This window comes from Macaca thibetana, chromosome 11, assembly GCF_024542745.1.
Source record: "Macaca thibetana thibetana isolate TM-01 chromosome 11, ASM2454274v1, whole genome shotgun sequence".
Lineage (NCBI taxonomy): Eukaryota > Metazoa > Chordata > Mammalia > Primates > Cercopithecidae > Macaca > Macaca thibetana.
In genome coordinates, this window is record NC_065588.1 from 53,552,022 (window position 1) to 53,564,239 (window position 12,218).

The 12,218-nt window shown below is 46.3% G+C and overlaps 1 protein-coding gene and 1 long non-coding RNA gene across 2 annotated transcripts in view; one reads left to right on the top strand and one right to left on the bottom strand.

The window, feature by feature from the left end:
• Positions 1-906: 906 nt before the first annotated feature.
• The window catches only part of R3HDM2 (R3H domain containing 2), a 152,407-nt gene continuing 141,095 nt past the window's right edge, over positions 907-12,218 (bottom strand). The window contains 6 exon segments of the mRNA XM_050747257.1: positions 907-2,125; positions 2,127-2,266; positions 3,139-3,223; positions 3,559-3,656; positions 5,131-5,278; positions 5,998-6,167. Of these exon segments, the coding sequence (XP_050603214.1) occupies positions 1,925-2,125; positions 2,127-2,266; positions 3,139-3,223; positions 3,559-3,656; positions 5,131-5,278; positions 5,998-6,167 (842 nt within the window). The 3' untranslated portion in view covers positions 907-1,924.
• On the top strand, positions 3,372-10,640 carry LOC126930417 (uncharacterized). Its single transcript, XR_007717587.1, has 3 exons — positions 3,372-3,570; positions 6,222-6,478; positions 9,635-10,640. It is a non-coding gene; the product is annotated as an uncharacterized LOC126930417 (long non-coding RNA).

The window sequence follows — 12,218 nt, forward strand, 5'->3', positions numbered from 1 at the left end:
CAGTTACTTGGGAGGCTGAGGCAGAAGAATTGCTTGAACCTGGGAGGTGAAGGTTGCAGTGAGCCGAGATCATGCCACTGCACTCCAGCATGGGCGACAGGGCGAGACTCTGTCTCAAAAAAAACAAAAACAAAAACAAAAACAAAAACAAAAACAAAAACAACCCTAAAGGGTTTTCAGAAGATGAGTTGGGCTGGTAGCAGTGGCTCATGCCTGTAATCACAGCACTTTGGGAGGCCAAGGCGGGGCATCACTTGAGCCCAGGAGTTCAAGACCAGCCTGGGCAACATGGTGAAACCCTGTCTTTACCAAAAATACCAAAATAATAATAATAATAATAATAATAATAATAATGATAATGATAATAATAATAAGGCATGGTGGATCGCACCTGTAATCCCAGCTACTCAGGAGACCGAGGCACAAGAATCGCTTGAATACGGGAGGCCGCTGCAGTCAGCTGAGATCTGCCACTGCACTCCAGCCTGGGTGACAGAGCAAGACCCTATCTCAAAGCTCAACTACAAGGGCCCTAAATGAGTACCACAGTACCACAGAATTAATAGTCTGGAAGGAAACTTAGAGGTCACCTAGTAAGTCCAAGTCTCTTATTTTACTGATATGGACACAGATCCAGAGCTGAGAAGTGATATGCTTGATGAATCGCAGTGGCAGGTTTTGGGAGAGCCCAAAACCATGGTCCCATTAGACATCTAGTCATCTATCAGAACCGTGTACAGGGAAGAGGATGAGACAGAGGGAATTGTGTTAAAAATAGTGTGCGTATGCTAGAGAAAGCCATCCCAACCCACGACAAACACCTCCAACAGCTGTAGGACTATACCTACCCAGGGCCTCCAACCCTTTACCCATTCTAGGGTGGCAACAGAGAAACACTGACTGATGTCCAGTGACAGATTTTTTTTTTTTATATTTAAAAACAAAACCAACCTCCCCCCAAATAACCCCCAAACAAACAAAAAACCAGATTAAATAAAATTTACAGTGAATATACCCAGCAAACATCTGTATGTGCAATTAAATACTGTGTCTGTTACTGCGGCACGAACCTCAAACAAACAATATACAAGTGTTCTGGTGGGGGCCAGGGGAGTCCCAAGTTTTAACTCTGTGGGGTCTAGGAAGACAACATGGGGAAGTGAGAGAATGGGGAACTCAATTTTGTTTATCTTAATTCTGTCCATATAAATATATTCATAAAGACCAAAAAAGGAAAGGAAGCTTGGGATGTTAAGGTAATAGGAGGAGAGTGTGGGACTTTCCCAATTCTACCTGACCAAAATTATGAGAGAAATTAATTTTATGATGGGAGAAGAGATTTAAAAAATGATAGAAGAGGATGGGGGCCGGGCACAGTGGCTCACACCTGCAATCCCAGCACTTTGGGAGGCCAAGGCGGGCGGATCACCTGAGGTCAGGAGTTTGAGACCAGCCTGGCCAATATGGTGAAACTCCGTCTCTACTAAAAATACAAAAATTAGCCAGGCATGGTGGCGCATGTCTGTAGTGCCAGCTACTTGGGAGGCTGAGGCAGAAGAATCACTTGAACCCAGAAGCTGGAGGTTGCAGTGAGCCAAGATCGTGCCACTGCACTCCAGCTTGGGCGACAAGAGTGAAACTCCGTCTCAAAAAAAAAAAAAAAAAAAAAAAAAGAAGAGGATAGGATGGGAAGAAGAGTGATGCAAGGGTGGGGGTCAACCAGGGAAAAAGAGGGGACCCATGGCAGGGGAGCAAGAAGGAGTCCAATGCCAGTGTGGGTATCTGTTTCCATCTTCATCACTGTCTTAGGCTCCAGTTTAACATCAGTCTCCTTACTTGCCTCTGTCCATGGTCTGTCAGGATCCTTCAACCCCCTCCACCCTGCCCTTGCTCCTTCTGTGACAGTCCCTTTCCCCTCCTCCATTTATTGGGAGCTGGCTCGCTCCAGGATCCTCAGGTCATAGTTCTTTTTGGCCATTCGAAGTTTGAAGCGACTCACGGAGTTGTTGAGACGAAGGGAGGCATTTTGGGCAGCCAGGGGGCTGGGGAACACAGCCACAATGGTGTACAAGGCAGCGAGGTCCGAGTGGCGGCCATTCTCAGCAGTCCCACTGTTGTCCCCCCCCACCCCCTCCAGGTAGCCCCTGAGCATCCTTGAGCCACTGGATCTTGGCGCCGGACATGGCGAGCTGCGTGAAGAGTTTGTCCGCCTCGGTACGGGTGATGCCCTCAGGGAGATCTGTCACCTCCAGCACCCGCCCCAGGACTGGAAGGGGAGGAGAGAGGATATGGTTGTGAGACGAGTAGGACAGGAAAGACTGGACAGCAGCCCGGCAGAGAAGTGTCCAGCTGACCAAATCTGTATACAATGTTTTCAAAAGTCTGGCCTTTCTCTCTTAGCCCTTTCTTCCCCTTCCCACCATCCCAGCTCTGATCAGGGCAACTAGGAGAAAAACAAATGAACCTTTTTCTCCTAGCCCAGAGATGTAGGCAAGAAGGGACTAGGAATCAGAATCCCGGGTTTCTGAGCTGAGAACCTATACCTCAGTTCTCTCATAAGGTGCTATTGCTATGAAGAAAATGTGGCTTTTGCTAATGTTCTTTAACAATAATGTATCAATCTGAAATATGTTCCATAGTTCCCTTCCCACTCAGAGGCTGGCTCAAATAGATTCTTCCTTCTTATCATCTCAGGAAGTCAGTTTCCCTTCCTTTCCTTGTTTAGGAAATTGCTCCAAATCCCAAGACAGATCTTGTTCACCTAGTGGGAGGCTTGCAGGATGAGCGTTCCTCCCCCATATTCTCTACCAATCTTCTCCTAAACTGGGTCTAGGACTACCAAAGGTAGATGTTGTAGATTAGGGACAGGACACTAATTAGAAAACTCTTTGTTAATAAGAGGCAACTCCCATAATTGTGTTATTCCCACTTTTTACCATGATCTTCCTCACAATCTGAGATGGCTTGGTAAGGAGGACTGACATACTTCACTTCTCCAATTTCTGCTTGCTTTTGAGCACAAAGGGTCCCACTTCCACTCCCCATCCTAAGCTGGCTTTTCCCACTCATGCTGGACTGGTAATTAAGGGCTGGAAGGGTGGGCACCTTCTCTTGGGGATTCGGCATCCTGTGACTCACCGACATCTGCTGTCCCCAGGTCAGTGGAGGCAGATTTGAGTGCTTGTCTCTTGCCCCGGTTTCCATGCTTCAATCCACTCTGTCCCTTCAACATTTGAAAGACGACTCTCATCCCATGTAAACAACATTGACTTGCATCACAATGTCTGCCTCAGAGATTGTGGAGTAGCACCAACCCAGAGGACCCCACCCCACCAGGCAGTCAGGTTGGCCATGGAGCAGCGACTCAGAAACAAAGAGCCCCTCCCTCTTGGCATGGGGGTCGGGTGGGAGACATGAGTACAGGAGGTAGGGCAAGGCTCCTGCTTTGTTCATTCTGTGTTATTTCCCTTGTACACCCAGCTGGTTGAAGCTCAGAGACAGGCATCCAAATAAGAAGAGGGGTCTGACGGCCCTACAGTTGCTGGTGGACACCCTTACCTGGTGCACCGTGTAAGTTGACTGGCCATGGAGTAAGGGAGGGCAGATGGACAGATTGTACTGTAATGGCTGGCCCAAAAGGGAGTAGCGCCCATCACCTAGGGAGTAAGAGCAATTGGTTTTCTGGGAGCTTAAGCTTCATAGTATGACTTTTATAAGACTTAAAGGGGCTTTGGAGATAGACAGCAATAATGCATGCTATTCCTAATTTTCTATGATGGAAATGCCCATGTGACTGGTATAAGAGATGTTTTTCTTCCTAAATCCTTTGGCTGTCAACTGTATCTCACAGACAAATGGGACTAGTAGGTCCCATCATCCTTGAAGAAAGGCTCTATCCATTGTAGACAACAGTCCTATGAAAATGACCAGGGAAGAAACTTACAAACCGTTATGCATGTCTTTTATCTCTCTCTCTCTCTTTTCTTTTTTTTGAGACAGAGTTTCACTCGTCACCCAGGCTGGAGTGCAATGGCATGATCTTGGCTCACTGCAACCTCTGCCTCCTAGGAAGCGATTCTCCTGCTTCAGCCTCCCGAGTAGCTGGGATTACAAGCATGTGCCACCACCCCTGGCTAATTTTTTTTAAAACTTTTAGTAGAGACAGGGTTTCACCACGTTGCTGGTCTCGAACTCCTGACCTCAGGTGATCCACCTGCCCTGGCCTCCCAAAGTGCTGGGATTACAGGCGTGAGCCACCGCGCTCAGCTGTCTTATATCTCTTATATAGATTCTCCCAACCCCTAAACCCAGGGTTCAACCTTCCGACTCGTGAGAGACAATATAAGTACAGTAGACAAGAGCATAGACTTGGAGCCAGACTGCCTAGGTTAAAATAGTGACTCTGTTACTGGAAATACGATGTTGGGTATTTTTTTCCCTCATTAATGTTGCTGGGAAGGTTAAAAAAATATAAGACACGTAAAGCATTTATAGCGATGCCTGGTACATATTAAGTACCATTAAGTGTTACCTATTATTGATAAATATTACATTTCAGAGCACTTTAAAGTTTTTAAACTACATTCTCATTTTTATACTGCTTGTGACAGCTAGGGCAGAAAGCAGATAAAATTCCCATCTTACGTGTGATTAACTCCATTTTATAGACTAGGAACTGAGGTCTAGTTCTGAGTTGAGTTTAATTAACTTGTTGAACATCGTGAAGCTAGTTAGTGGTGAGACTGGAACTTCTGAAAGCAAATCTAGTGTTTCCTTTTCTAAGACCATACTGTTTCTTACAAAGCCCCACATTCCCAGCCCTCGGACTTGGTATTGATGTTAGGTTAAACTCTTTGGTTATTAGAAAGTTCAGTGAACTTATTTTCCCCAGCTCTTTTCACCTACTTGGTTGTAAGTACTAAGTATGTAAAGAAGGCTAAAGAAAGTTAAGTATGGACAGCACTAGAGAGTGGCAAGTGTCCAAGGCCTATACAGGGATGTTAAGTTAGCTCCCAGAACTGAATCATCCACACTGGTCCCCTGCCTGTTGTTACTCTTTCAATCTCTGCAACTGGGAATGGGATGTGAAAGGTGAATTCCACAGCAGCCAGCACTAATCTAAGCCCCTACCCTGTGCTGGACCCCCAGGCCGGGGGAACTGTGTGAGGACAGGCAGGGGACTGAGTCCTGTGCAGACACTGCTGAGGCTGGTGACAGGAGAGGGTGCTGGAGACTGGGTAGGAGATGTGACAGGGCTGCTGCTCATTTGTGTGTTGGCCTGTGGAAAAGAGGAGCACACGATAAACATCAAACGTTACCCTCTGGATATTCCTATGGCTTAGCTTAAAATTCACCTCTCTCAGGAAATCAGTTTCTCTTGCTGAACTCTGCCAAAGTCAGACTCTTCCTTCAAACTGCAACCTCAGACCTTAATTCATTTATGCTATTTTATTTTTATTTTATTTTTTTGAGGTGGAGTCTTGCTCTATTACCCAGGCAGGCTGGAGTGCAGCGGTACAATCTTGGCTCACTGCAACCTACACCTCCCGGGTTCAAGCGATTCTCCTGCCTCTCAGCCTTCTGAGTAGCTGGGATTACGGGTGCCCACCACCACGCCTGGCTAATTTTTTACTTTTTAGTAGAGACGGGGTATCACCATGTTGGTCTCAAACTCCTGACATCAAGTGATCCTCCCACCTCATCCTCCCAAAGTGCTGGGATTACAGGTGTGAGCCACCGCGCCCGGCCCATTTATGTTATTTTAATATCCACTTCTGGCACATTGATTTAAGTATTCTCTGAGCATTTTCAAGTGTATATCCCATCTGCCACCTTAGATATTAGGTTCCTTAAAAGAAGATGCTCTCTATTTCTTGTGTTTCTCCCCAAAAAGTACCCAGGAAAAGATACGTAAAAGAGGTTGCTCAGTCAATAGCAAACATTGCACCCTGGGAAGAATAAGGTCATCTCCTTGCCAAGGCTGAGTGCTGCACTCACCTGGGGGCTGCTGTCAGGACTGTACAGGTCTCCAGGCTTCTGCCCCCGCTGGTCCATGCTGTAGTATTTACAATGACTCCACTGGACCATGGATGGGTTCTGAGGGGGCTGGGGTCCATTAGGGACATTCAGCTGCATGACCACCACACCTGGTCCAGAAGGTGACACTCCTGAAGGGCGGGAAGAAAACGGTTACAAATTCAAACTGTATTTTTGCCTTCCAGCTAGCCCTGAGTGGGAAAGCAGCAAACAAATCCACCCATTGCCTCAGGGTCACTCAAGCTACATCTTGCCAGGAACCTGAGATGGCTGCTGATGTGGCTTCTGACTCCATCTTCTCAAACCAGTAGAAGTTTGAGGGGAAGGGATATGAGCCCCAGATGCCAGTGTTCCCCTGGCCTTCACCTGATGAGGGGTACTTTGGTATGCTTGGCAGAAAACTACTCCATTCTGTCAATACTGGCTATAACCAAATGCCCAGGTCAGACTGCTCAAATGTCTAGGCATTGTACGGGTTCTGGTCTGAGTCATGGGCCAGGGCTGCAGACACGTGCAGGCTTTTCTGGTAATGGCTGTAGATAAGCCAGTGACCTCTGGTTGTTCTGGAGAAGATAAATGCACATAGTTTTACTATGTCAGACCCAGAAAGTATGTCTTGGCCAAGAATGGGGTAAGTTGGGAAACATTTCAAGCGGAGGGAACAGCATGGAAATGTATGTCATATTCAGGAAATGACAAATGATTCAAGGTGCTAAGACACAGGGGCCACGTAGGGGAAGCAGCAGGAGATGAGACACGTTTATTGATTGATTGATTGATTGATTGATTGATTGAGACGGAGTCTCACTCTGTAGCCCAGGCTGGAGTGCAGTGGCCAGATCTCAGCTCACTGCAAGCTCCGCCTCCTGGGTCCACGCCATTCTCCTGCCTCAGCCTCCCGAGTAGCTGGGACTACAGGCACCCGCCACCTCGCCCGGCTAGTTTTTTTTTTTGTATTTTTTAGTAGAGACGGGATTTCACCGTGTTAGCCAGGATGGTCTTGATCTCCTGACCTCGTGATCCACCCGTCTCAGCCTCCCAAAGTGCTGGGATTACAGGCTTGAGCCACCGCGCCCGGCCCTGAGACACGTTTATTTAACAAACACTTATTGAACATTTGCTATGTGCTAGTTCCTATGTTGGGCACTGAGTGTACAAGAAATAAAGCTGTCCCTGTCCTGATAGAATGGACAGTCTATTAAGGAGTCAGACATTAAACAAATAGTTGGTGTCAGAGTTTGAAGCACATTCTGGTAAGATGTTTGAACTTTATCCTGTAGGTGTTGGGAGACCTGTGCTTTGGAGAGCTAACACAAATGGCCGAATGTAGGATAGCTAGGGAGAGAGACTAGTAGCAAGAAAGACCATTTAGGAAGCTACTGAAGGTCGGGCACAATGGCTCATGGCTGTAATCCCAGCACTTTGGGAAGCCAAGGCAGGTGGACTGCTTGAGCCCAGGAGTTCAAGACTAGCCTGGGCAACATGGTGAAACCCTGTCTCTACAGAAAATACAAAAATTAGCTGGGCATGGTGGCATGCACCTGTAGTCTCAGCAACTCAGGAGGCTGAGGTGAGAGGATCATGTGAGCCTGGGAGGTCGAGGCTGCCGTGAGCCGTGATTATGCCATTGCACTCTAGACTGGGTGACAGAATGAGAACCTGTCTCAAAAAAAAAAAAAAAAAAAAAAAAAAAGCCTGCTGAAACAGAATGAAAAGATTTGAAATTAGGGCAATGCCAGCAGGAATGGAGTGAGAGTCAGACCTTTTGAAGGTTACACTGACAGGTTCAAGTGACTGACTAAATGCGACCTTGAGGTTTTGGCACTAGCAACCATGGAGAGACTCACCCTCCCACAGGGTGGGAGAAGGAAAGGCCTTAATAAGGAGGAACATTAAGACCCAAATCTTCATGGTGAAAAGCAAGATAAAGAGTCAGGGTCAAACAGTTTGATGGACAGTCCCTGCTGGGAGGGATGGGCTGGAGCTCTGCTTCCTGGCAAGGGACTGTCTAGAGTGAGGGTTTGTTCCTGACCTCCCAGGCTCTATTCCTGTTGAGGCTGAGTTCACATGTGGGTGGTGGTGGAGAAATGGACATTGGGGGTTACTAGCTTGAAAACCTGCTGCAATGCTGCTGTTTTCATGGCTCGATGCTCCAGGGCTGCCACCGCTGTTGTCATCAAATTGCTTCCTGTGACAGGAAATGTTGCAGCCTCTGCCCTGGGCACCAGTCATGCTGGGAAGTGAGTTCATTGTTTTTCTCAGGTAGTATCAGTCAAAAGAAGGGAAAAGAAATGGTGGGAGGTCTGAGAGAGAAGCTCAGGAGACAAGATCTGTCATATCATATTCCCCAGCCAATTTGTACCCCTGATCCTCTAGGATTCATCCAATCAGAGAGCACAAACACTCAGTGCAACAGGCTCAGATATCCCCATCTCCTGCCAAGGTGGACAGAGTATTCATGGGCATAGATTGTAGTAGGGCCATAGGAAAACTGCACAGTTGTGGAGTGTCATGCATTTAACAACTGCCCCCTTACTGTAGTTTTTCGGGGCATTTTATTTCCCCATCCTAAGACTCGCTCACATCCTGTACCAACAAAATTGCAATTGACCTTATTCAAATACCTCATTGCTACTTGAGGGTCTAATGTAAAAATAATTAAATCTATTGTTTTTCTAGAAGGTATTCAAATACCTCATTGCTACCAGAGGGTCCAATGTAAGAATAATTAAATCTATTGTTTTTCTAGAAAGTAGCTCATAATCTGAGCCTAATGCTCTGGGCCAGGAAAGGTGGAGAAGGGGGTGAGTGTGTAGGAATAAGCATAAGCAAGGCAGTGGAAGCTCTTTCTAATACCAGCAGGTAGCCATAAGGAGCTATTAGGGAGGTCACAGAGAAAGGGAAACAAAACAAAGTCCTCATATTATTATCTCTGATCCCAACAAAAACAAAGCCTGGGTTTTTAGTTGCAGCCTGTCCTGAGCTCCTCCCCACACTGAGTCCTCCCCTGCTGGCCTGAAGCATTGTTCTTTCACTTAGCTGAGGACACAGAGCACTACTCCACTGATGAGCTGATTTTTATGCTTCTCTTCCTTGAGCCCAAAGCAGGTGGCATCTGTTAGCAGCTGAACTGTCGCTACTTCTTAATAGACGTGGCAAAAAAAAAAAAAAACCCACTGCCCAGTGACAGCACTTCCATATAATCAGGTTGGGGGAAGGAGCATGGGTTGGCAGCGGGTGGGAAGGGGGAGAGGGGGGTTGAATAAGGAAATCAATTTCAGCTTGAAAGCTCTGAAAGGAGAGGGGACATGTGAATGGCTTTTTAAGTGGCATCATTAAACCTGGGCAGAAAGGTCGATTGGGCACAGCAAACCGCATAAATACAAACAGATGACATTTATATCTGGCAGAATTGTTTTTTGTTATTGTTTTTTTGTTTTTTTAAATCACTGAGGTAGAAGACTGATAGGCTTTCTTACCACCAGAAATCACATCTATGGAAAGGAATTGTTCAGAAAAATAAAATCCACAGGCATCTTTCCCAAATTAAAAGATAGAAACCAATAATATCTTGGTATTTTTCCTTTTTTTGGTGCAGGAGTAGGATATCTTCACTAAATGGAAGACAAAAGAGCAGTCTCAGCTTTGGAAACCCCTCAGCTAAACAATGAGCCAGTAAATATGTGAGAGGCTATTTCTGTATGCATTTCACTCTGTCCATGCTGCTGTGTCACTGTGAGTTGGGAGTCTCTGTATAGGTATCACTGCCATTTCATGTCTGCGTGCATCTTCCCCAGACAAGCACCCCTGTAGAAACCTCAAGGGACCTGCAACTCATCATTTTAATGGGAGTTTTTCCTGGGGTTAGAGTTATGTCTCATACTATAGTGAAGGAATTAAAGTTTAGGCCTGGGGCAACTACAAAAATGTATTAATAAACCAGAACAGTTGTTCCAGGAACAGCCAATCCTAATCCCTGCCTTTATTTTTGGAAAAGTGACCATGTTGCTACATGAGAGAAGGGCGGGTAACTGTCCTCTGAAGGTGACAGACGGGCCCTTGTGGGTTATGCCTGCAGTCTATCTTTTCAGTATAGGGTAAACAAGGCAGAAGAAGCACTTGTTTCCCTTTTTCCACTTCCTCTTAGATTTCCACAAGCAGGGATTAAAGACCTGTAAAATCGATGATATGGTGAATACAGTCTTTTAGATGATATGGGTAGAACACAAGGTCCCACTATCTAGGAAAAGTACAAGGGGTCAGTCAGAAGCCTAGGATCAACCAGGGTAACTAGGAACAAAGGAGATAAAACTGAGAAAATTCCAAAGAAACAAGGAAAACAGACGATAAAGAGGGATTCCCCATTTCTTTTGATGTGGGAAGCCTACGTTAATTATCTCTTTCTTCTAATCCTAGTCCAGATTTCTAGTGTTGCCAACTTCCAGAACTATGGTTTTAGTTTACTTAAATTAACCTAGTATGATGGCCAGAGTAGGTAATGAAAAATTATTTTCACTTGATTTGTTTATGGTTCAAAGACCTTGCATTTGAAGATGAATAGATGTAACCACAGTGACCCAGTAGATATAAGGACATACCACAAAGGATACACAGAAAAATGCACATACAAGTATACCTACAAGTACGTGCAGGAGAAAAAATGCTCTGCGGTACCCAGCACCACCACAGGCTACAGTGCTTCTTGGAGCTGCTTTCTGCAATTTCCATACCCCACTGGAAATTTTAAGGCCAAGTGCCCCTGGCGGACACTAGGAGAAACAGCCAGAGAGACCAATAACATAATAAAAATTAAGGACTTTTGAATTAAAAACCTCAGCCTGTATGAAGGCAGAAGTCATTGCTCCTTTTTTTGTTTTGTTGTTTTGAGACAGTCTCGCTCTGTTGCCCAGGCTGGAGTGCAGTGGCGCAATCTCGGCTCACTGCAACCTCTGCCTCCTGGGTTCAAGCGATTCTCGTGCCTCAGTCTTCCAAGTAGCTGGGATTACAGACGTGCACCCCCATGCCCGGCTAATTTTTGTATTTTTAGTAGAGATGGGGTTTTGCCATGTTGGCCAGGCTGGCTGGTCTCGAACTCCTGGCCTCAAGTGACCCACCCTCGTTGGCCACCCACAGTGATGGGATAACAGGCATGAAACACCGTGCCTGGCCTGGAAGTCATTGCTCCTTAAAGGTAAGAACTGATCATGTCTAATGAGTAAGATTAATTCTGGAATCTACGCCACAGCATCCAACATAGTGAGGGTACAAACAATCTTCAAGTGAAAATATTCCATTTCTAAATGGGGAAAATTGACAAAATATCTCCCTCTCACCAGAAGAGGGCACTCTGACATTCCCACGATAGAGTGGAAGGGAGATGGGTTGGAGGCTAAATTCAGACTTCCTGCGGAGGCGGGCAGATCGTGAGGTCAGATCAGGCCCATCCTGGCCAACATGGTGAAACCCCGTCTCTACTAAAAATTTAAAAATTAGCCAGGCGTGGCGGCATGTGCCTGTAATCCCAGCTACTCGGGAGGCTGAGGCAGGAGAACTGCTTGAACCCGGGAGGCGGAGGCTGCAGTGGCCGAGATTGCGCCACTGCACTCCAGCCTGGGTGACAGAGAGAGAGTCTGTCTTGAGAAAAAAAAAAAAAAAAAAAAAAGACTTCCTTCCCAAGCTGGGCTGGGAAGATGGCTCAACGCCTGTAATCCTAGCACTTTGGGAGGCCAAGGCGGGTGGATCACCTGAGGTCAGGAGTTCAACACCAGTCTGGCCAACATGATGAAACCCCGCCTTTACTAAAAAAAAAAAAAAAAAAAAATTAGCCGGGAGTGGTGGCAGGCGCCTGTAGTCCCAGCTACTCAGGAGGCTGAGGGAGGAGAACTGCTTGAACCTGGGAGGGGGAGGTTGCAGTGAGCCGAGATTGCGCCACTGCACTCCAGCCTGGGCAACAGAGCGAGACTCTGTCTCAAAAAATATATATATATCAAAAGAAAAGAAAAGAAAAGAAAAAACAAAGACTCCCTTCCTTCCAGATTTTTTTTTTTTTTTTTTGAGACAGGGTCTTGCTCTCCATGATGATAGGGTGACATCACCGTGATGCAGTGGTACCATCATAGCTCACTGCAGCCTCAAACACCTGGGCTCAAGTGATCTTCCTGCCTCAGTCTCTCAAGTAGCTG